At 36.4% G+C, this 24639-nt stretch overlaps 2 protein-coding genes across 5 annotated transcripts in view; one reads left to right on the plus strand and one right to left on the minus strand.

Moving 5' to 3' along the window:
• CDPF1 (cysteine rich DPF motif domain containing 1) overlaps positions 1-11262 on the plus strand; it is a 26485-nt gene extending 15223 nt beyond the window's left edge. For 2 of the 3 annotated variants that reach the window (XM_040564524.1, XM_040564508.1), the window contains one exon: positions 3417-4200. In XM_040564524.1, the coding sequence (XP_040420458.1) occupies positions 3417-3566 (150 nt within the window). In that variant the 3' untranslated portion in view covers positions 3567-4200. Of the gene's footprint in view, positions 1-3416; positions 4201-11173 lie in introns of those variants that run through there. The other variant, XM_040564514.1, reaches the window with a different exon arrangement.
• Positions 6808-24639, minus strand: part of PPARA (peroxisome proliferator activated receptor alpha) — a 42552-nt gene continuing 24720 nt past the window's right edge. For both annotated transcript variants that reach the window (XM_040564489.1, XM_040564499.1), the window contains 5 exons: positions 23245-23405; positions 21701-21839; positions 18780-18982; positions 15219-15666; positions 6808-14622 (listed from right to left, as the gene is read on the minus strand). In XM_040564489.1, coding sequence (XP_040420423.1) covers positions 14375-14622; positions 15219-15666; positions 18780-18982; positions 21701-21839; positions 23245-23405 — 1199 coding nt within the window. In that variant the 3' untranslated portion in view covers positions 6808-14374. The remainder of the gene's footprint in view (positions 14623-15218; positions 15667-18779; positions 18983-21700; positions 21840-23244; positions 23406-24639) is intronic.

The raw sequence follows: 24639 nt of genomic DNA on the forward strand, positions 1-24639 counted from the left end.
TGAGCCAGTAAAAGTCTCTTTTAATATTTTTGGCATTCTTGCCTATTTCGGTTATGGTAGAAATATGTTGGTCATTTATTTGTTGTACCTGAGTCTTCGAGATTCCCCTGATGGTATCACTCAAGGCAAAACCTTGATTGTAAATTATTGAAAATAAATTCCTTACCAAACTGGCCAGGCCAGATAGTGATTCATGCATACAACTATGGTTTCAAAATCTATTTAGCAGTGCTGCTTAGGTAACATTGAAAGAGATCTGCATAAATGATAATTAATGCTTTAAACACCCACACCAAAGTAGGTAAACGCATACTATTCCTCTTTCATGTAGGGAAGATTAGAGTGCAGGGAAGTAAAAACTTTCCAAGGCAGTAGAAAGAGCCAAAGTCAGAATAATATCTCTGTGGGCTGTTTTTAGCTCCTTTTTGTGCTCGACCCAAGTACATCAACTCAGCCTTACCCTGAGCGTTTCCATAATGTTTTAACATAGGAATTAAAGTTAACGAAAATCGTTCTTTCTTGGGCCTCTGTTGCAAAGAAGCTGGACCAGTATGATGGAAAGCTTTCAGTGACAGATTGCTGTGATTTTTATGTTAATTCAAAATATTAGTAGGCTAACACGTGGTAAAAGTAAGACTTTTCTGACTATAGATTTGGCAAAGGGCTGGGATTAAATTTGCTAGCTTTTATATCAAAGGAGGCTGATCAGATTTTAGGCTTTTCTTGAGACGCTCTGTGCTATCTGAAGGGTCTTCCCTTACCGTTTCCATGTCAAAGTAACTCAAGACTTAGCAACTGTTCTGCATAATGGTCATAAGCTCACTTCAAATATTCTCTGAAGTTTCACCAAGTTCACTTACTTCAATCAGCTTGCAGCACCCATCACCCTGCTGAACCAATCTTTAGCATAATGTATTGGTAAGTGTATTTGGTCCAAGTGGAATAATTCTAATGATTATCTGTAATGTCTTAAAACATGCCAAAAATATAAAAAGGAGGATAATAAAAATACTGGTAAAAGTCCTTAGAAAGGTCAAGTGCCCTTTTCCTGTTTCAGAAAAGGGGAGAGGAAATGATACAACCTGCCCATATTAGTCATTTAAAACAGCTTTTTCTTTTTCTTGCAAAACTTACTTAACAGAGGTTTTAAACACCTAAAAGAAGTGGCTTTTAGAGAAGAAATATAGAAAGGGAGCAAATTTCATCCCTTGTTGCTCACCACAGCAGAAGCTGAGTAAACACTGATCCTGGACATGGTTGTAGGTATTAAATGATAAATGTAACACTACAGCTACTTTCCACTCAACTTTCAGTCACGTAAGGTCAGTCCTAGACACGGTTAGGCACAACCTTTCCTTTACATTAGAGTTTCCTTTACAAGTGTGGTTAAGATAATACCCCTATATATATATATAACTTTGAGATACGATCCTTGTGAAAGCAGGAATAAACTCTGGCAGTCAGCTTTGGCAGCTCAGTTTTGCCTGCACTGGACTATTAAGTTTGTAATGAAAATGCTCCCTCTTGCCTTGGTTGCAGAAGAGGTAAAACACATTAAAGAATTAAAGAGCTATCCAACTAAGGGCAGAGTCCTATCAGGATAATGATCAAAGAAGGGCTTGAGTATACGCAGTAAGTGTAATTAATCGGGCTTTAAAACAACAGGTAGCCTGAATTAGCCCATTACCGAGAGAGGAGGGGAGGATTAAAGGGGTGTGGACCCAGCATCCAGATGTGTATGGTTCATAGTGATAGTTTTGCATGAGTCCCATAGGTGGAAATCAGCATAAGTTGGCAACTCATTTCAGCTAAAAGACTGCAAGATGAGTGCCTGTATATCCGTGAGTGGCTGGGTCTTAACATATCAGTTTCCCATCTGCAGAGAGGGGGAAAAGCCTCTCCTCTCCTTTGCCACTGCTGAGCAGTAGCCTGTGGTGCAGTCTATCACTATGGAGCCATGAACTTAACTTGGGGGCAGGGGGAGCCAAATGCCATATTGTAACACAAACAACAATAGTAGGACTAACTTAAAGTCTAATCTTCCCTTTTTAATCGGCAGCTTAAAGTATTAAGGATACCAAGAGACAAAAAACAGTAGGCTGTGGAGGTTGGGCGACTGAAATCCGGCCTCAGACCATTCAGAGCGCTTTTTTGGAGACTGAGGTCTCACACTGCTGTGAATATGAAGGAGCCTGGCAGCCAGTGCAGAAAAGGACAATAGGTGAAGAGAAGTTGTTCCTCAGGACTGAAAGTCACAAAGAGACAGGGTGATTGTGATTTTGTTATAATCACGTGTTGCCTGCTGCTGAAGTGCAGGTAGAGGCGTGGGAAACAAAAGTGAGACCAGAAATGCGGAAAGATCCAAGCCAAGTCCCCAGAGAAAGACCAGACACAAATGACCATGGCAAGAGGAAAACTTTGCTATTTAGGCAAAACCCATGGAATCCATTACTCCCAAAAAGATGTCCTGATCCATCTGATGTCTTTATGCATAAAACCCCACGAATAAATCCATCAGCATCACCAGCCCAAGCTTACCCGTTATTCCTATTTGGAATTTAGTGATCGGCACAACAGAACCATGTGCAGGACAAAGAAATAACACTGTAATAAACTTCTCCTCCGGTTGTCCAAACTCTGCACTGCAAATAGATCAAAATATTCCAGCAATTTTACTTGTATAACTGTAGCATCTGGTTAGAGCTAACTGCATGAAAAATAAATTTGGGGTCTGTAACACTTGCTAACCAAATCGAATGTTAACTATGCCAGATCACAGTGTCACAGTGTTTGCCCTTAGGCCATTTTGTGGAAATTGGTGAGGAAGAACTTTCTGAGACTTTAAGTCTCAAATGCCAGTGCAGGAAGTCAAAAGATCCTCCCAGTAAGGAGAAATCTCAAAAAGCTAAATGAAGATTTAGCTTTAGAAGAATCTCTTACTCCCAGAAAGATGTTATGATCCATCTGAACTGATGTCTTTATTCTTGTTTAACTCTCCAGGGATAATCCATCAGCAACAGCAGCTCCCGCTAACCCATTAAATCCTGTTCAGAATTTAGTGATCACTCCTGGAGAATCATGGATGATGGCTGAAGGAAAAGCCAGTTGTAAGGAAATGAGTAACTGTTTTCTATAGTAGTAAGCTGATGAAGGTCACTTCTTTAAAATGAACAACGTGATAGTTCATTTGGTTAGCAATTGTTACAGTCCACTTTTTTATTTATCACACAGTTAGCTCTAACCAGATGTTAGAATTACTGAAAAGGAAGGAGCAAAATTGCTTTGTTCTTTAACCTAGAAGAATAATTTAATTCAGAAGAAGAATTCTAAATACAAACGTGGTTTAATGAGATTGGAATTTAAGCAGTTCCATTTTGTGTACCACTAACAATACCTTTTTTTTTTTTTTTAAACAGGAGTGTAGTCTGTTCTATTCCAAAAGGTTCTGTCTCCCCTGTGTGAATGAAAACCTACAGTCTTTTCCTTTGGAAATACAAGAAGATATGGATAAAAGAAAGTCCCAGCAAAAATCCTTCCCTGGTAAAAATATGGATACAAGAACTTAAATACTGAAGGACAAGAGAGAGAGACAGTTCTTTGGCTTAGCTTTCTGCTCTCTCCTTTTTAAGACTATCATGTTGCTCCTTTTAAAGAAGTGACCTTTATCAGCTCACTACTACAGAAAACAGTGACATATTTCCTTACAGCTGGCTTGGCTTCAAGCATCATCATGCAGCAGTTGCAGCACCAGCAGTAACACCTTAAGGTGTTGAAAAGTTAGAAAGGCAGACAAGCCTGTTGTCACATGTCAAATGCATGTAGTAAAAAACTAAACAGTGTTAAAGTATAGGAACTATGTCCAAATTTCTCATTTGTTATTTTACTGTTTTGTATTGTTCTTGACACTCCTACAGTGTTATGAAAAATCAGAGAGATTTATCCATTTGGTATATATAATTTGGTATATGTCCAAGAAAGTTAATATATACCAAGTGTTAACCTGACAATGCTAGCTTGGTAAGATTACAGTAGGAAATGAATTCAAAGCTTTATTTTTAAGTCTAAAATAAAACTGTTGGGAGAAAATGTCATAGATACCCACAGAAATACCTAGATTCAGGATCCTAATCTCAGTAGTATCACAGCATTAAGACTTCTGAGGGTGAGAGCATTTATAATGTAATAAAAAAATTTTAAATGTGATGCAAGTCTGCAGTCACTTTATACTCAATCTTCCAGCCCATGTCTGCACAGCAATAGGAGATGTTAAGGACCCTTACTACGTCTAGCTTAATCTGGAAATAGAAAGGTTCAGCTCCTAAGTTCAATTCTTTCCTAAACTGGGCAATTGAACAGCTACAGTAGGGATCTGAGGAACAGTTTCAGTCAAAAGAAGAAAAGAAAAAAGCATTAAAAAATTGTTAGGGAAAAAGCAATTTGTTTAGTTTAAATATTAGTTTCATGATTACCTGTGTTGACATTGACTTAATTACAAGGAAAATTTAAATTTAAAACTGTGTATCTGTTAAAAAGCAATCAACATAATGAGATATTTTAAGTTCTTTAAGACTTTCTAATGTCTTAAAATCCTTCATTCTCTTTTTACTGAGCCCAGGATATTGGTTTCCCCTGTTGGAGACTGGAATTTCTTGCAGTTAGTAAGAGTAGCAACGATGGACCTGTTAGTACATTTTTCAAGCTCTGGTTGCTTTAAGACATAAAAAACATGTGCATCATTAATTACCTAAAAAAGTTACATGTTAGAACTTAGTATTTCAGAGCCCTTTCTGTATTATTCTTTCAAAGAAAGTGATATAAAACTTGTTTAAAATGAATGGTATTAAACTTCAGTTTCATGTTAGACACCCCTCCTCCCCACTTTAAAAGTTGTAGTGTATCCTCTTTGTACAAATAACAGAGGCATATCCTATGCTCAAATCAGAATTCTGAAGAGTGAGGTGCTATAAATGGAATCATATTGCCTTTCCATCTTAAAATTGTAGGCATAAGCTGACAAAAACCAACATACTTACGTGAAATCATATCATGTGTTTATACCGGCAAATGGCTTTCTCAAACATTATCTAAGTGTTTATTTCCTTTATTTCACAATGTTTGCAACAGGTTGTATTTTAACTCTCAGCCTGAAAGTAGGTTTTAAAAGCTTGGCTAGAGCAGTTCACACCTCAGTAAGAATGTGCCTTTGGGTAGTATGGCGTGCAGGCATGCCACAGGCCTGGAAGGTGTACCCACTGTGTGCTGCGAAGGCTCTCTCTGGTCTCTGAGCTGTTTTCCCTCCCATTTAACCTTCTCCGTGCCTTTTAAGGAAAGTGCAATTAACTCATTTATTCATAATTATTATCTTTGCAATCACAATCTAAGAATCATTTAAATCCCTCAGAAATTACTCTACCTTTAAGTACTTAAGTTCAGCTGGAGGGAGGAGTAGAATCCGTATTAAAGGGGGCAAAAATCTGAAACTACACAATCTTTGATTTGGCCCTGTACACCTAGTTTGTTTAAGTACAGTACAACAGAAAATGCTACGTTAAGGATACCTCTGCTTCACAGTTACCTGGTTACACACACCTTTTAGGTGAAGAAAAACTTACTTCCAAGCAAGTACCACAAAATGGTGCAGTAGCCCAGATTTGTCAGATAAGTTGTCATCTGTGGTCCACGCATTAGGGAAAGAAGGCTGACCTACATATAATTCGGTAAAGGGTTATTACCTGTGCCCAACTATTAAAACTTGTGTATTCTGCATTCTAATATTCCCAACTGAACACGGGCATTATGGTCTCTCTATCATAATGTTTTAGTATGTATGTAATTTTACAGACCAAATGCCGTCATGTCTAAACTTACCAGCTATGAGGCCCTCTTTTCAAAATATGCAGAGCCTTTACAACTTGGTTTTATCAGGTTCCCCGAGTACTTTCTGCTGCTGAAAACCAGACCCTCAATGCTCCAACACACAGCTGATAAAAGAAAAAAAAAGTGATTCTTCACCCTCTACTGTAATTTTTCTTACCAATTCAGTAAATCCCCAGATTCTTGAAGGAAACAATGCATATATATTACATACATGTTCCTAACTTAAAGGAGTGTCTAACAGTTAATTTGCAAACATCAACACTTTAAAGACAGAATGATATTTGAAACATCTTTAAAGACCCTTGCAATACCCACATCTTATTTTATAGCAAATGTATATAGTATTTTTTTTTTTAAATACTTGATGGTAACCCCCCAAAATTTGGCACCGTGCCCACCAAAGCTTGATTTATCCGCTCTTGCTCACTACTAAAATTGCATGATTACTCCCTGGTATAAAGTTAAGCAGCTAAGTGTTTTCTGAAGGAGGGCCTTTATATCAAATTAAGGCAAAATCATTAGAATTCGTAATTACACTGGAAGCACACAAAACACCCATTCATGCCACTGGTATTCTCACAAGAAGAACGATGGGAGGGAGAAGTGAACCTGGGAGGATTCCCCAGGTCCGCCACCACCCAGCACTCCCCAGGTTCTGATTCTCCAAATATTTATACAAGCTATCAGTTGAGAACCTAAGTGGTTGTACATGAGTTCAGAACAGACTACTTGCTTGTTCATAAAAGCTATTCATGTGTGCATGTTCATCAAAAGAGGGATTCAGTTAAGACATGGCCACAGCTTTGGATAAAGTACAAGAGGCAGCCAGCAGAGGGTAACAATGATGTTTGTGTCAAAACCACACCACCACCACGAGTTATTTTCCTGGAAATAAAAGATTGGCACGTGTCATTAATATCATTTTAAAAATACTTTATTTTTTTAAACCATTAAGGCAAAAACATATTTCAAAGTAACTGTGTTTACATTCAGTCTTACAGGATGACATTTTTCTTTTTAAAGCACATAGGTTCCTACCAGTCTCTATACAAACACTGACTCCAACCTCTTATTTTTTAAGGAGAAGTGAAAAAAAAATCAGAATGTAAAAAAGAAGAAAAATGTTTAGTTCAAGTTTTTTCATTCTCGATCAGTAGGCTGGTAACATTTGAGAATCCATTATCATATTTAGCTATATGTAATTTTTACATACACAAGTGAGTGACTGTCTTTCCTACAAATCCCTGTGAGACCAGGGCTTCCATTCTTTCTTGAAAATGTCATTTGCATTGCTCTGACAGAAAGAAACTTGGGAACTCGGCTTGAATTAGTGGTATTTTACTGGAAACATGCATTCCATGAGAATTAGGTTTGACTACTCCCTGCAAGAACTGTCTGCTCTTTAAAACAAAACACACCCAAAAACTCCTATAAAAATAAAAAAGGTGGCTGGAAACAATGATTTTTTTTCTTTAATATCAATATCTTGATTGATATAAATAAACACTTGTTAGCTCTACTTATCAGAGTTTGGCAACACTAACCAAAATGTGCTTTTTTTGTGTCATATCAGATAACAGACAATTTAAGACATGATAAAGTGTTTTAACATCATGATGTAATTAAACTGTTGTTATATTCCTAAAGAAAGAGCAATTGTAAAAATTGTGAAATAGCAGGAGCAATATGAAATGCAGCTCATCTGAGAAGCTGATAAACCAGATGTCAAACAGTAAAAAGGGGTGTTCTTGTTAAAAGCTGTAACACTAAAACTTTGATTAGCTTTGTTATTACTAAAGAAATAACTAAAGCCATAAATGTTTGTCCACTTCTGAAATGAGAGGAAAATATTTGTGGATACATGGCTTCACACATCCCGCCATCCCACAGGATTCGTTTGTCTAGGGAGCAGGGTGAATGACTCAGAAGCAGCTTCCTCCCCTTCTCTGCACCACAGGACGCACATCATCAGTCTGCTCAGTGAAGAGCTGCCCAAGGGAGCTCGTGGTGAGCACCCGCACACAGCATCACTAACAGCCCTCAACGGTGCAGCAGTACTAAGAAGGAGGGCATGGAATCATAGAACAAGGGCAAAGGCACTGTGTTTTCATGAAGGCAATCCCTACACTAGCCAGCTATTATGTGGCAAAACATACCTGTAGTATGCGAATGTGCAGAGGTAGTAAGTCTGGATGTGAACAGCACTCGGCGTGGTTATTTGCATATGAATCACCGAGCAGTTTTGCTAATCTTACAATTCCTGCTGCACATCAATATTGAATGTTTACACTCCTACACAGTGGGAGGAGAATACACTATTTGCATGTTGCCAGTATTTTGGTTGGTTAATATTTTCCACCACCATTTTTTTTTCTTTCAGGGGTAAAGAATGCCATAAAACTTTTTGCATTGATTATGCTCTTTTCTTCCATAACAGGGATTACTGTACATGCATACCCAACCTGAGAAAATACACCAAAATACTTAAAAATGGCTTTAAGTACCTTACACCTGATCTTGCGGTCCAGTCCTTATTTAAAGCCGAGCCTGTAATGAGCTTAATCTCTTTTGTGCATGTAGCCTATCCCTCAAATTTCAGCTCATCTGAAATTGAGGTCCCTGCAGTAGAAATTCTGTTTTCAAACATCCTTGCAGAGGAATCTGACAAGATAGCACTAATACAATCAAGAAGATCAAGGGAAAGATGGAAAGGAAAAAAAAACAGCTTCAGAAGCTGAAAAAGCTTTAAGAACTGTAAGCACTTTAGGGAAAACAGAAGAGGAATACCCTTGCCCAGGACAGGCTTAGTTAACAGTGAATTTAGATCACATATTTGCAATGTAAAGTGATATATCTGATGGTACCTTTTACAGGTTGTGTTTTTTCCATTGCTGCTTAAGAAATTCAGAAAAGTAGCTGTAGGTTACCACAAGAAAGTTCAGTAGAGCTTTAAAAAATTTGACAAAAACATCGTAATAGACAACATACCTGCATGATCACGCTGACCAAGTAAAAATTTCAAGCTGCAGCAATTTGGGAAATACAATTTTATCTATTAAAAATAAGGTACAGTAAGTATAAATCATTGCAGGAACATTCCTGGTACATTTTGCTCCTACACCAGGATTCATTAGCGGGAGCACTGGAGGCACGTATTGTCACACCTGAATCACAGGACACAGAATACCCAAAGGCTCTGAATTCATCTCTACTTAAAACTGTAAAGGGAACACTCCTATTGAAATACCATTATTGGCTTTCCTGTGTTTTATTTTGCACTGCCAAATTACTTTTTAAAAACACATCTATAAGAACTGCAGATCAACCTCCATGCAGATAAAAGGAAATAATTATCAATATACATTGTTATTTCTAGTAAAATTTCTCAGAGAAAAAAATTTCTCAGAAAATAACAATAATGCAGTACTTAGAGAATCTACCTCTTTTTAGTTCTTTTCAGTCTTTTGAGGAAAATAAACTACTATACTGTGCTGTAAAGCAAAGATGAACTTATTTATCTTTACTGTTGGTGAACTTGAGTTAAAACATTGATAATATTAACTCTGTTTTGAAATTAGAGCTCTTCCTAACCTAGACTTACTTCTATTAAGATGAAATAAAACGAAGTCTGTGTTCTATGTGAAAGTACATTTTAAAATTTGGTTACAATTATCAATACCAATAATTGGTAAGTTGCAGAATTTCTGATACTTCACAAATGATAGAGGAATAAAGACTACACGGGAATAAACAGCTGTTTGTCTTTGACTTCAGGCCCACCATCCTTACCCATAAAAGTAAATCTTTCCTCACTGTACGAAACGGTTCACAAGATAAAGTACGAAACACATATTTAAATTAAATAATTTACATATTTTTCTTAAAGCACCTCTGTAATATAATTTAGTGAAAGTTTATACCTTGCAATTATATTCTGTTATTTTACAAATTGAAACATGAAGAAACAGTATTACATTAAATTAAAATATCCCACAGTACATAATATTATCAATACTCTTAGATCAAACCCACATATAATTTAAATCTCTAGTAAGAGGATAGCAAAGCTGATTCAATCTAGACTAAAAAAAACAAAAAGGCAACTTATTATCAAGAAAGCACTTGAGATATAAGCAAGTATCAGATACCATACTACACCTTACATATCAACACTTACTAAAGGATTAGGGTTTTCAGGGAAGGACCATTATTTATAAGAACTTATGCTTAAGTAATATCTCAACAGATGCAAATGCATTTGTTAAATGCAGTTGCAGATTTTCAACTAAGTAACATGGTTGCTTTTAAGGAGAGACAGAGCTGAAATTGTTCCTCTTCAGACAGAGTAGAGGCAGCTATGGTGTAACCTCCAGTTTCTCTGTCATAGATGCTAACTTGTCCAGGCTTTCCATTAGAAATAAGGAGGAAATTCAAATTTAATATTATGTGACCCAGCTCTCGTGATAAGTAAATCTCCAAAGCTTTAGCAGTTTGAATAAACAAACAAATGTTTAGATGCTTATTATAAGCTCTTTGATTTGCAAACTTGTGCTAGCTCTCTCATGAGAACGGACTTAGTGCAACTGCTGGTATTTCCTAAATCTGTGCAGTCCAGAAATAAAGCTAAAATATGCTCTTTGGCAACACTTCAGCTTTCTAGCAGCTGGCTAGAACCAAAGCACAAAGGCACATGGAAATGGCAATTAAATTAAAAAAAAAAAAAAAAAAAGAAAAGAAAAATTCTTTAAATGCCAAGAAAGATTCAATTTCTGTAAGTGGAAAGCATTCCTGCCTATTGCCAGACAATTAGTTTTTTAAAATGAAAGTGGACATCTGAAATTTAACAGGTACAATGTAATTTTTTTTTTTTTAAGGACAGCTGTGCACAGAAAATAGCACACCTTTAAACAAAATATTAGAGATGTAAAAATGAATATTAGATTTCCCTAATGTTTGACACAAATTGTTTTGTTTGTTTGTTTTCCCTCCCCTCTATCAAAGTACCTCTTGCATCCCAATAAAGCAAAAAAACAAACAACCCTAAAAATTGAATAGGTTGTAGGTTTGTTGAAAACGTTAAGTTGTACCATTGCTCCCTAGGATTTTTCTCTATCCACTTGTGGTCTCTTTTTCTAAGCTGTTTGTGGGTACCTGGTGCCTAACCAGGGCTCTTCAGTGCTCTGATATTAAAATAACTTAGTGTAGGTATGAATCTGATCAAAACTATACATAACAAGCCAGTAAGCCTTTAACAAATCTTTATCCTAAAATCTGATCATTTTATTTCCCTCCATAGATTAAAATATTAGACAATCTCTAAAAGGTGGAGATGCTGAAGGCTCCTCAGTAATACATCTAAAACTTGGCAGACTCCAAAATTCCAGAAAATGAACACAAATGGAGTCATTGTTGACATCTGGTTGGCAAATGCCTACTGCAGTCATGTACAGAAGTAGCCGATGTGTACTTTGTTAGTACGCTTTATTAGATGTGTAATGTTGCAATTAAGAACTTCTTTTGTACATTAACACTCAGGAAGTGAATTGTCTGCTCTGTGTCATTCTTCGAAGATACTGTGGATATGTGCACACTGCAACCCTGCAGACAGCGGAATTTATCCAGAATTTTAGGCTACATTAACATTTCATTCATATTTCTGTAATTCACAATGTGTTCTTTCCATATGTTTAAAGGTCCATGATTTAATTTAAAACAGAAATCAAATGCCGTTGTCCAAGGGATTATTAAAAATATGCATGCTTTTTTAAATAATAAAAAAAAAGAAAATGCATCCAGAATAGGAAAAACACAAATTACTCACTTTCCTAAAGCGTATGGTGGGATCCTTTTACAGAGCAGCTGCATTATGCTTTCTACTGAACAATGCTGTTTTCAATTCTTCATAATTTTGCCAAAGTTAAGTATTCATTATTAAATTTTCCATGTTTTTGAAAAGTTTCAGTAAAGTGTTTTAGCCAATTTTGAAAACAAGAACAGAGAAAATACATTTTGTCTGCAGTGATTGTGTCTGTTTGTTTGTTTGTTTTTAATGAGAAACTTCAGTACATGCAAACAATGGAACAGCACTTTCAAATTTGTGTTTTGCCCACATCTGAGTTTTGGGGAAAAAAATGCAGCTTGCATTTAAGACTCAGCTTAAGACAGTTTGCTATTAGTCTCCAAAGTTAGAATTTAGACTGCCATCAGCTGCGCTGAGTGTGCTAAGCACTGCACTACACACTTCCTATAGATGGATGCCATGCCACATGTACAGATCCTTAGTATGCCATTGTGACATTTTGACACTTTTTTTTTTTTTACTGGAGTAAGCAGTAGAGCATATCCATGGCCTAAAGCCCACAGCCCATAGTAAGGCAAGGCTGAATTGAAGAATCAAGCAGCATCATTGCTAAAATCCTCTTGTTGTTTCTGAGGGCATACTGTATGTTGCTGCAAGACAGACAACAACACATTTCTCATCCACTGTTTCCTGGTAAGACAAACAAACTTCTCTTGATTAAGTGTTAGAAGTACTTGTAACATAATGCTTATAAGACCCAGCTGGGGAGAGCAGAAGGTAGTTGACAGGGAAGGTGAGGGAGTTTTGTGCATATGCATCTATTGCTCCTATCCTGCCTTAGATGGTCACCAAATGTAAGGCTGATGCTTTAGTATTTCACACTAAGACCTGTGCTAATGGCCATCACCTAGATAAAGAACAAATTATTTTCAAATCTGTAATTTGACCAGTCAGTGTTTAGCCATGCCAGTGGGCCTTTAAAAAACAAATGTCGTGACAAAAATAAGCCTCATTTTATGATGCTCTCACTTTATCCAACTAACTTATTTGTTTCAGTAAAGGTTTAAGATTCTGAAGTCTTCGAACATGCTACAATAAAACAAGCACAATGTGTTCTCCTGTGCAACTGAAAGCTTAACTATTGTGAAAATACTAAGATTGGCTTCTGATTATTTTGTGTTATGAAACTGAGAGTAAAATAAGGGAATAATAAAAGGAAATTACCAGTATTATGTAGGAATTTATGTAGAAATACCAGGAAATTACCAATAAAAAGGAAATTAAAAAATGTCAAGAAAAAGAAATAGTACAGTGCTTTACATGCAACTAGTATTTGCTTTCACATTTTGTGCATTAATCTCTGATAAAGGACCCTGTAAATACCGAAGTCAAGCAGTTTCCTTTTGGCTTATGTTGCATCAAGAATAAGTACTCTTGTAAAACCACCATATGCCCTCAGGTACTCTCGACTGTACTCTCTTTCATATTACACAATTAACAAACTCCACTCTTGGTAATACCGTCACCTCATCCACTATGGTTGTAAGGACAAGGACAAAACTTGGTGAAATAATCTAGCTATTACCTGTATGGACAAGGCCTATGGAAGAATAGAAATATATCTGAGAGGATAACTGAAAAAAGAAAAAACATAATAGTGTACTCATCAGAAAAGTAAACAAGTTCCAAAGATTTTATACTGCCAAAATACAGGACAAGAAAGAAAGTGCTTTTCTTATATAATCTTTTCTTCAGAAATGATCACTGAAAAGCTATCACTGTACTGGAGTACTGTGCAGTTGAAATTATTTATTTCTGTACTAGGATCAGATTTTTTAGTCTCTCCAAAACTCAGATTAATTCAAAATTGTAACTTTAAGCCAAAACTGCATCTTGAGCTACTACAAGTTCTCCAAAATACACATAGTATGACATATTTTTCCCCAAGGACATTTTTGTATTTCCTTAAAACCCTTTCCAGACAAGGGTTCCTTTGCTTATCACATTTACTCTTCAAGAAACATCTGAACGGAGCATATCTGTTGTACTTTAGATACCACTTAGGATTTTATTTAATTTCTCAAAAGTACTTCTTTTCAACATGCCAATCCCAAGGTACACCAATGTCATACTATGAAGCTCTACTGCACTTCATGAAATTCAAACAGTGGCACATCAAAGTCTTTCAAAATTTTTAGAAGTGTATATGCAATAATAGCAAACCATTTGATACACCTAGACTGACTGCCTTTAAGAAAAATCATTAGTTGGTTCTCAGTAATTACCGTTAGCCAAGAATGTGTAATCTTCATGTATATATAGCTGGAAAGAATTTGCTGAATTTGTTATTTTAACTCTAAATGACTAAGCCAAGAGGAAATATATGTATTTTTTTTTCATTTCTGTTACTTAGCATTCTGATTTATTATACAAATATGAATTCCTTACCAATCTTCAGATTTCCAAATAAAAGAACCGCTGCAAGACACTTCATGAGCATTATAATCAGTGTTTTTCTGCAGAACTCTTTCAAAAGAGAAAAGAACCCAAACCAAAAGTGTAGCACTCCAGTTACCTAGCTTTTAAACTGTTCACGCACTGAACTGAGTGATCAGCCGATAACTGAGTAGTTTTGCTCCCATCTATTATTAATATTGCTGTTGTCTTTAAATATTGTGGAAAAAATACTAAAAATCCTTAATACATATCCCTGTAGATTTCCTGTAGTAAAGGGTGTAAATGTGCATCAGATTCAGTCTTCTTGATTATCTGAACAAGTTGAGCATGTTCTGTGACAAGTTGTCGGAGGTCAGCCATTTTTTGAAGAAGTTTTGGGAAGAGGAAGGTATCATCAGGATGGTTGGTTTGCAAATGAAGTTTCAGTACGTGCACAATGCTCTCTTGCATTTTTTCAATGTGTCCTACGTTTACAAGACCAGGACGATCTATTCTCAAAACAAACAGAAAAATACATGTCATAATTTTAAAAATATTCTTTATTATATGCTACTTCAAAGATTCTATGTTGTAGGCTACAGTGTAAATTTACATTATACACTAAGGGCAATGAAAATATTCTCATTAATTTCAACATGTTTGAAACAGGCTCAAAGTAAATCTTTATTACAGTAATAATAGTAATAGAAAAGTAGTCTGTTGTTACCCCTCAGGACAGATTGTTTTCAATGCCCACAGTTACTTGAGGAGAGAGTTCATAGTACTAAATACAACCCATGCTACAAAAGCAAGGAAAAGAAACATAAAACACCCTCCACCCTGGAAATGAACAATCAGCAAGAGTCAAAGATGAGCAAAGCTATAACCTGCATCTGCCTCCAATCTCTTTACAAACTGTTTTTCTGCCCATTTTGTAGATAAAAATACTGTGTTCTACCCAGTCCTAAACTCATAAAAAATCTGCCAAGCCCCAAACAAAAACACACCATCACACTTCACGTTCCATTTTTAAAAATGCAGAGTAATTAGACCCCTCTGTAACTTGAAAATTTGCTGCCTTGAAGAACAAATACGTAATGCTTACCTCCACAGCAAATGATGGCAGCGACAAAAAGGGATATATCGCTATCATCCAATTCCAGTGCATTGAATTTCATTGCAAAATCAAATTTTGGCTCCATTATATCACAGAATGGCTTTCTCAGACTTTTCAGGAACTCCCGTGTTATAAAACCATTTCCATAGGCTACCAGCATCCCATCCTTGTTCATTACAGATGCTAACATAGCAAAGATGGCTTCATAAACTCCGTATTTCAACAGCGTCACTTGATCATTCAAGTCAAGACTGGAGAAGCCAGGGATAGATTTGGCAAATTCAGTAAGTTCTGTGACAGTCTCTACAGAAGTACACTGGCAGCAGTGGAAGATTCGAACTTCTGCTTCCTTATTCTGAATTCCATTGGCTACCAGTTTTGCCACAAGGGTCTTCTCTGCCATGCACAAGGTATCCATATCGTGTATAACAAATGGCTACAGAGAAAACAGTATTAATTCATTGACAAAATCAAAGCTATTAATCATTGGTTTCCTAAACAACTGAATTTTGATGAACCTTATAAGTTTCATACTAATCAGTTTTCATCTATCAATAAACTTTGAGTTTTCATATTTCTGCATAAAGAGAAACCACACATTACTGAACTACAAAATGCAATGTGTTAGATCAAGTCTGCCCTGCAAATGACTCAGCAAAAAACAAAATGTAAATATGCATGACATATTCGCAATGAATATCCAGAAGTACTGTGTGTAGTATATATATATATCCATCTCAGAGTAAGACCCAGAAGGTTCTCAAAAGACGTGTATTACCTTCTCCAGAAGTCCAGGTTATTCTTCCTACTTTCCTATAAATTCCTAAACTAACTACACTTGATGCACATCATGATGCTTTCCTGAAGTATCCTAAGGGGAATACAGACAATCATTCGAATATAGGACAGCATGTTTACACAAGAACGTGACTCATCTATTACTCAGATTTTCATAGACTAGGTCTCAGCTGTTCTTCCACATAAATTCAGCTCACCTTTCTAGCTACTGTTAGAGCTAAGTCATCTTTAAACCCAGATCCCACTAGAATGTCAGACAACACTAAATTTCAGTCTTGATCACCATCTTTTCCATAAATAAAAACCCCTCTATTTAAAAAAGGTACGTGCATTACAATATGATGAGCTGGTCTCTTAAAAGCATCACATAAAGAAGCGTTCCCACTTTCTTAAGAATCAACCAGAACTCAAAAATATTTTGATATATATCTGAAGAGCAGTAATCAAAACAAAACAAAGGACTATTTATGAAAGAAAAACAAAGAAGCAAACAAACAAAACAAACAAACAAACAAACAAAAAACAACAATGCTTCCCAGTCTATCAAAGTCATGGCAATTGGCCTTGAACATAAATGTTATCTCCTTAAATGCTAAGCAAAGTACCATCCCTGTGCTGTTTTGCTTGTCTCAGATTTTTTTGTATTCCTTTATAAATAGAATTCACTTATTTTACTTAGAAAACCGTAAAACATTAATTTTTCCCTACAGTCCACTGAACCACTTTGAATGTTGTATACTTTTTCAAGTGCTTAGAACAATTCCATCACATTTCTGTACTTAGTACAGAACTTTTTATGTGCAGGTGGATATGTGAGAAAAGCAGCAGAACAATCAAACACCACTTTTTGAACTTTGTTAGATGTAATCTGTCATGTAAATTCTTTTGGAATTTATCATCATTTCAATATGCAGAAAACAGGTAATGCCAAGGTCTTGGGATCCAAATTTAAAAAGGACATCTCGTCATCATGAAAAATGCTAGTTTGTTCTGAGATGAGTTATAGTGATGCCAAGAATTAGTATTCTCTGAAATGAAATGTTAATGCATAGTTCAGAAACAGGTGGATTATTAATTACCAACAACCCCCTCAAAATTTGTTTTTCTTAAAAGATTTTTTTTCCCAGAAGAGATGATGAAATAGCTGAAAAACTCTCTCCTTTTTCCTGAAGATTGAAGAATAAAGGAACACCCTGTTTGCAATATATTAGCTCTGATTCCTCATCAATTTTTACTTGTAAATTCAATAGGATACATGCGAGCCACTATTACCTGGTTAATCAGATGACTATAATCTGAGAGCCATTACATCAACTTCATCCCATAAATACAAACACAAAAATTAAGATGTAGAGATCTAGGATCCCTGCATGTATATTAAATATTGCAATTTATGATTCTGACGTGGTAGCAAGCTTGAAAAGGGCTATGTGGAGATAGCTACTTGGTAAGGTGTTAAAGCATGGTATTTACTGTAGGCTTATGTCAGCTTGTACCCCCAAAAAGGTTTATGGCTTATGGTTGTTCTTAATTTTTAAGCACCTCATCAACCCAGAGAAAAAGACTGGCATTATTCATGTGTTTCTCTTTTAATATAGAAGCTTGTATGCTTGTCTAGACTAGACTATAATAGGCCAAATTCTGTAATTTCGAAGACAGGTTGCTTACAATTTTCATAATGCTTATTCCCAGAGTTACACAATTTTTATTATGTTATACTTAAAATATCTTCCCCCCCAGATTCATCCTGAAAGTAAGACTCCTATTTTACCACTGATTTTATCTTCTCTATATGATAAATCACAATAGAATTAAAGAAATTGTAGCTAAAGTGAAACAAGTCAGTCCTTACAATCTTGTGTGCTACAGAACAAAAAGCAGTTGATAGCAGAACCTAGACCAAGTTCTTCATTGTCCAATGTTGATTTCCTTGCTGTATTCAATCATTTCTAGGAAAGTTATGCATATTGTCAAAACAGTGTGGCTCACAGTTAAATCTCAAAGATGTTGTGCAACTGGTGAGTAAATATTGCATAATACATATTAATTAGTAATGACCAAAGTACTATAAGTAAAAATTCATAGAGAACATGTAACATATAACAGTTTGTTATATGAGAACATATAACAGTTTGTTATAAAATCTTGGATAAATTATCCTGTAAGAAAAATAAATGGTACAGCATACATGTCATCAGAAACTTGTTTGCTTCTCCTTTTCAAAATAACCATACATTTAAGACCAGGAAGGCTGCATGAGGAAGTGGGAAGAACTGTTAACAAAGAATTACAAACTCAAGTTCTCTTTCCTCTCCTACCATTTATACTGCTGTGATTAGAACAAGAGTCATTCAGAGCTTCTGTACGCCCTAGAAGATAACAGTATTTATCCTGGTATCTGTGGCTGAAAAGCATTTGAATTATTTTTTTCCCCGACTTTCACACTAGGAAATTAAATCTGAACCATTTTCCCCCACCCATAGCAAGAGGTATTCACATTCTGTTTCTTGATTAAGAACTAAATTTATTTCCCTTATCTCTCTACTATAATTTAAGGTTCCTAAAACTTTTTATTGTTCTTATAGTGGCTAAAAGCAATTACATTTACTACAGGTATTCTTTTTTGTATATTTCATTTCCATATTAGCATGTTATTTATTTTCTGAAAGATTTGCTTACAAGTTTAACAAATCATTGTACCACCTTACGTGCTTTCCAGCTTTACTTTAAAGTTACAGCAAAAGTACTTACTGGATTGTTATTAGTTTTCCCTGCAAGGATGACTCTGGCTTTAACCTTGTTCATATTGAAGTTTTTCAGGTAAGCATCATGAATTCTTTTAGCAAGTGATTTAAGATCTGCCATTTCTGAATCTTCAATATAACTTTCACCTGTTAGAATTTCTGCCTTCAACTTGGCCTTCTCAGACCTTGGCATTCGTCCAAAACGTATTGCTGATAGGAAGACATAATTGTAAAACAAACATGTTATACAAAAACCTATACCTTTTTCCATTGCTGAATAGAGCAGTAAGATTTTCCATCTAGAAAAACTGAGGTAGAAGTAGCAGACTTACTATGATAAATTCATGAGTGAAGTAGTCTTATCCTTTCCAACACAGACAGTGACTGAGACCCAACTAATGAAACCTGACTCATCAGGTTAGTGTACTACACTGAAAGTAATCAGACATTTCAAAACAAAATCTGGTATCTGCAATGATGTAGAATGCATGCCTTTTTCCTTCTACACTACCTAAGTAGTTGTATCTTTTTCTCTCCTCTTTGTGTTCTGCAATGCCCAACATGAAACTCAAAGCCCACCATGGGAATTCTAAAAAACTAAGTGAGGAAAGTTGTGTCAGGAGCTTAGCAGAGGGCACACACACTGACTGGAGAGATCACAGAATCAGAATTGTAGGGGTTGGAAGGGACCTCGAAAGATCATCAGGTCCAACCCCCCTGCCAAAGCAGGTTCCTTAGAGCAGGCTGCTCAGGTAGGCATCCAGATGGGCTTTGAATATCTCCAGAGAAGGAGACTTCACAACCTCCCTGGGCAGCCTGTTCCAGTGCTCTGTCAAAAGATGCCTGGGGGAACTCTGCAGGGAGCAGTGCAGGGAGGTAGGCCCAAATTTCAGTGCTGATTTTGAAATGGCTACGGCATTCAGTTCTTTAGGCACTGGATGTTCAGTTCAGTGTATCTGTACTGACTGGAGAGAACAAAACAGACCAGAAACTCTCATTTATGCACAAAGGTTATAGTCAGCAAAATCTCCTCCCAGACCCAGAATCAATAGATTAACTCTTCAAAACTGGAGAGGATGAGAATAGAGTTTGAATATGCAATCCAGTCATTAGTACATCCTTTTGAAAGGCAGATGTGAGTTTGAAACCCCACTGGACATGGTGGTCCTCCCATTTCTTGGGCCAGTGCTCTTGCCATTTAGCACTAAAATAGGCATGTCCACATGCTTCTTCAGTTTCATCTTAAAACTAAAATAACTCCATTTTATAGAGGGGCCTACCCTCTGATAGTAAGCAAGGTTTTGAGAATGCTAATAAAGCTGGTTACTCTTGCCTATTTCAGCGGCTAACCACTGGGAGGACAGAACCTCACTGCTTTGACTGAGCAATTCCAAGCCCGTGCAGAATTAGTGCTTCAACATGCCTAAGGAATCTTCTTATGACACAAGAGGTGATCTGCAGTGCAGTTTTGGACTTTAATGCAAGTCCTTCTGTGGATGGCCTGCTCTGAATCTGGCCATGGGTCTATCGGAAGAGTGGAAGAATATCTTCCCTAAACCGAAACTTAGAGGATAGAGGTCATAGGTGTAAATCTAGTTAAGGTTCTTTTCCTGAGAAGCACTGTCTACAAGTTAGCAGTCTTCTCATTCCCTTCAGCCTCCTATATGTTTTCTCCAGTGAAACTGCTGCTTCCTTCAGCTAGAGCACAGGTGCCCACAGTGCTTTAATAGCATGAAACAGCTTCAACTGAACACTAATCCCTGGCATCCAACACAGCTCCCTACTCAGTTCCTGCCCCTGAGATGTTACTTTGCTAGCTGGCACACTCTTCCCAAGTCTGTTGCTTCAGTAAGGTTATTACCAGTCCTGAATGCGACTCTCCAAATGCACTTTAATCTCAGTCAAGGCTGTGCACACAGGAACCAGGCTTCCCCCAGAACCAGAAAGTCAACTTTCCCAATGTCTCTTGCTAGGACTCTAGACTATGCTGCCATAGGCGGCTTTCCCAACCGGGTCCCCACCCCAACTATCTTGACTGCAATGTTTCCTCAGGAAGTTCGTCTCCCAGCCCCCAGCTTTTCATGTAGCCCAGCAACCTACTCCCAAATTGCACCTGCTCCCAAGTTCAGCCTTGACACCATAAGACTTACGCAGGGAAAGCAAACTGCTGTCATCCAACTACAATACGCTTTCTCGTGGGTTGGCCTCTCCCAGCTTTATCTTCTTTCTTCTCCCCTCTTTACCAAAGTTGCTTAGCAAGCTACATACTGTGCATAAAACTGCCTTGTGGGGGTAATATTGGCATGTAAGCCAGAGTTAAGCCATTAACACAAACAATAATCTAATTCTTAAACTGTATATCTAAATGCTCTGAATTTTTACCATTCCATTTAACAAGCAACGTACTTCTAACTCCTGCCCCACAGTCAGCACACAGTCAGCCCTCCCCCCAACACTCCCTGAACCATCTGCCCAAGAGCTGTTGCACTGTAATCTGCAAAATAATTAAGTCTGGTTTCCTACAGATTTCTTTCCCGTGTCATGCCCTCCCACAATGAGCTAGTTCTCCTGCTCCTCTAAAACTCCCCCAGCCAGAACTCTTCCAGTATTGGAACTTGCTTCAATGGCACCAATGGTGTCAAAGTTCTGGGTGAAAAAAAAAACAAACAACTACATTAACAATAATATGGACAAATGAACATTCAACACAATTGTGTAAAATTCACAAGAGTAGATTTAGCAGCTGTTTATCAATTACTTCTACTAGACATTAGGGAAATTGGTGTTGTCCCTCCACCCCCTCCAATCTATACCGTAAAAATCTGAGGTTCAACTCATACAAATAAGCATAAAAGTTATCCAAGTGTCTGCTTCCAGGAGCAGATCCTGGGTAGGAACAAGCAAATTATTAATGGCACTCTTACCTACCATTATGTGACATTCCAACTGAAAGGCACTTTTGAAAACGACAGTATTGGCACTTATTACGATTTTTTTTCTGAATTTTGCAGTTGCGATCACATTTATCGTAGATAAGTTTTAATCGAATTGTTCTCCTAAAAAAACCCTATAAGAAGTTTGAGAAGACAATATGTCATGTTAAAGAGTTGTGGCTACTAAACTTTATCATACATGTGATTTTTTAATTGTTTAGTGATATCAGTAGGAAAGCAATATGCAAAGCATAATCTGTCCGAAAGTAAGAATCTCCCACTCTACGTGGTGAAGTGGTGTGTCTGAAGGCATATACAGAACGGAAAACAAGATAGCAGGAAGTAGCTTTCAGCTCTTATTCTTGGAAGAGAACTAAGACCCCAGAGTACCAGAGTAAATTTGCTTTTAAGGATTAAGTAAAACAGTCACATCCTGGTTTTGCATACATTTTCTGTGTCCTCCGACAGAAGCAACCTTAATCTTTCATATGTGTAAGTTACACAAATGCAGAGATTTAACACATCTCTTCTCTATTCAGGAAACGTGAGGGGTATTAAAATGCAGCACAGTGTGTAGAAAGAGCCAAGGACACAAAAATGGGCATTACAGAAAAGGCTATACCTCAGCAGATCTTACCGTGATGTCTTGATACTGCAATGTAATACTAGTCTCATGCTAAGAAGTAATTAAAGGGTTAGCAAAGCTTTTTAAAGTCATTGCAACATTTTGCTTCACATGACATAGTAACAGATGTCATTTAGGCTCTGGGGCTTTCTGGCCACATCTGATTATGAACTGGCTCTCCATCTCTTCAAAGGCAAGTAGAGTTTCTAGGATTAATTTATAAGATTTATATTTGAATTATCACCTTCTGACATGGAGCGTGAGAGAAAAATATACACGTATAAAATTAATTCTCTTATCAGACATAATTCTAAAAAAAAAAAAGAAAAAGAAAAACTAACACATTAGAAGTAAAATAAAAGAATCTTTTAATTCCTGGGCCATATCACCCCCAAAATTATACATTAATGATAACATTACTTTGCCCCGCAGATATGCACTGGCTCCAAAACTACAAGAGGTACAATACTAAGTGATTTAAGCAGAATGGGGTGGAGATGAAATATTTGGGATTTGTTAGTGTTACAATGGAAATGTAGCAGGCTCGCATGCTTCTCACGGCTATACTCCCAACACAAATAAAACACTAGTGGAGCAAGTAGGCTTTGATTTTTGGTCACAGTTTAGTGTTTTAAGTTGTTTTAGTGTTTAACTAACTAGTTCCACAAAAGTAGCATTAAAATTGTCATTGTGCATTGCCTCTGCTTGATGAAGGTCTGGTATTGAGTTACGGTAGCCAGTTATGGTATCTGAACAAATTATTTCTCAAAAAAGATCACAGATATGTTTATCATTGAAATAATTTTAATGGCTAGAATTATATTAAACATTTATGAAACAAATGCTTATCTCCATATAACCCTGCAAATAAAGCAACATGATTTAGGCTCTTAAAAAGAAAATTACGACTGTACCTTACAACCTTCACAAGCATGTACTCCGTAATGGTAGCCTGAGGCTTTATCCCCACAAATTCTACATTCAATGTTTAATGCTCCACTGGGTGATTCATCTATGCTACCTGGAGCTGTGGCAAAATTAATGGATGAAGGACTGGATGCTGGTGAAAGGGTGTCTAAAAGAAAAAGGAACACTTCATAAATACTATACTAAACCCACAACAACAAAAAAAGAGCTTATTTTAAAAAATAATCGTGAGTCAGCAGTGAATAATCATAGCCATTAAGTGAATTTGGCATTAAGTGTTTGAAAATAATTCATATTTATATTAACATACAAACACATACAAAATACAAGGCATATCCTGCTAATTTTGATGAGATACAATGTCGACAGACAAAAAGCCTTACTAAGAAAGAAAGAGAAAATCAAGGTTTTTTGGACTTTCCCACATCTAATTTTTTACTTTGGATTTTTCAATTTGTTCTCAGTTTGATGTGAATATCAAATTGTTTAATCCCAAAACTTAAAATAAGTAACTAAGTATTCAAAGAATTTTTCATTTAAACCAAGGAAAATTTCATAAATATAAAAATACACATGTAACTGTCTTCAGGAATAACTAATTTGAAACCAAGAAACAATATTCAACATGTATCTACTACTCAAGACAAACAGTAAAAAAAATGAAAAAAAAAAATCTACATCAACAACAGAGACCTCCCCCATGGCTTCAAGTCTGTATCACAATATCCATTGAACCTGTCACTCACTCTTTCCAGAAAGGTTATTAAGAGCTCATCTCGCTGTTACCATCTCTTCTGCCAGCATTCAGAATGAGATCTATTACTATAGCATGACAAGAGATGTATTTGTAGCTCAAGCTGAATTAGTCCAGCGCTTGAAGACACACTTAAAAGTTCCGCTGACTGAAAAGCTATCATAGTTTTAAATGATCATCTAAACTGAGAATTAAAAGGCAGTTAAACACATCATTTTTCTAAAGAAAAGATTTTATCAAGTGAAAATATACTCCTTCACATCAGTAAAAAGGCTAAACAAATATTAAAAGGAAGGTAAGAAGAGTGTCTACTTCTAAAATAACCAGGCAATAAGTCTTGCTCAAATATTTTACCTTTTGAGTATAATGGGAAAATAATTTCTGGATTGCTATGCAATGAATGAAACAAACTCTCAATTTTACTACTAGATAACACGTTACAGAACCAACACCTTCCAACTTCAATTATTTCAATTAATATTTCCACCTTGTTTGAAGAAAATATTTTCTGAGGCCAGAATTTCTTTTATCTTCCATCTTGCAACTTGCACCACAAGACTTCAGCAAATTAATGGGTGTGTTATTTTAACAGAAAGATTAAGAAACACTTATGAATGTAGGTCAGCAA

The sequence above is a fragment of the Cygnus olor genome, chromosome 1 (genome assembly GCF_009769625.2).
Source record: "Cygnus olor isolate bCygOlo1 chromosome 1, bCygOlo1.pri.v2, whole genome shotgun sequence".
NCBI lineage: Eukaryota > Metazoa > Chordata > Aves > Anseriformes > Anatidae > Cygnus > Cygnus olor.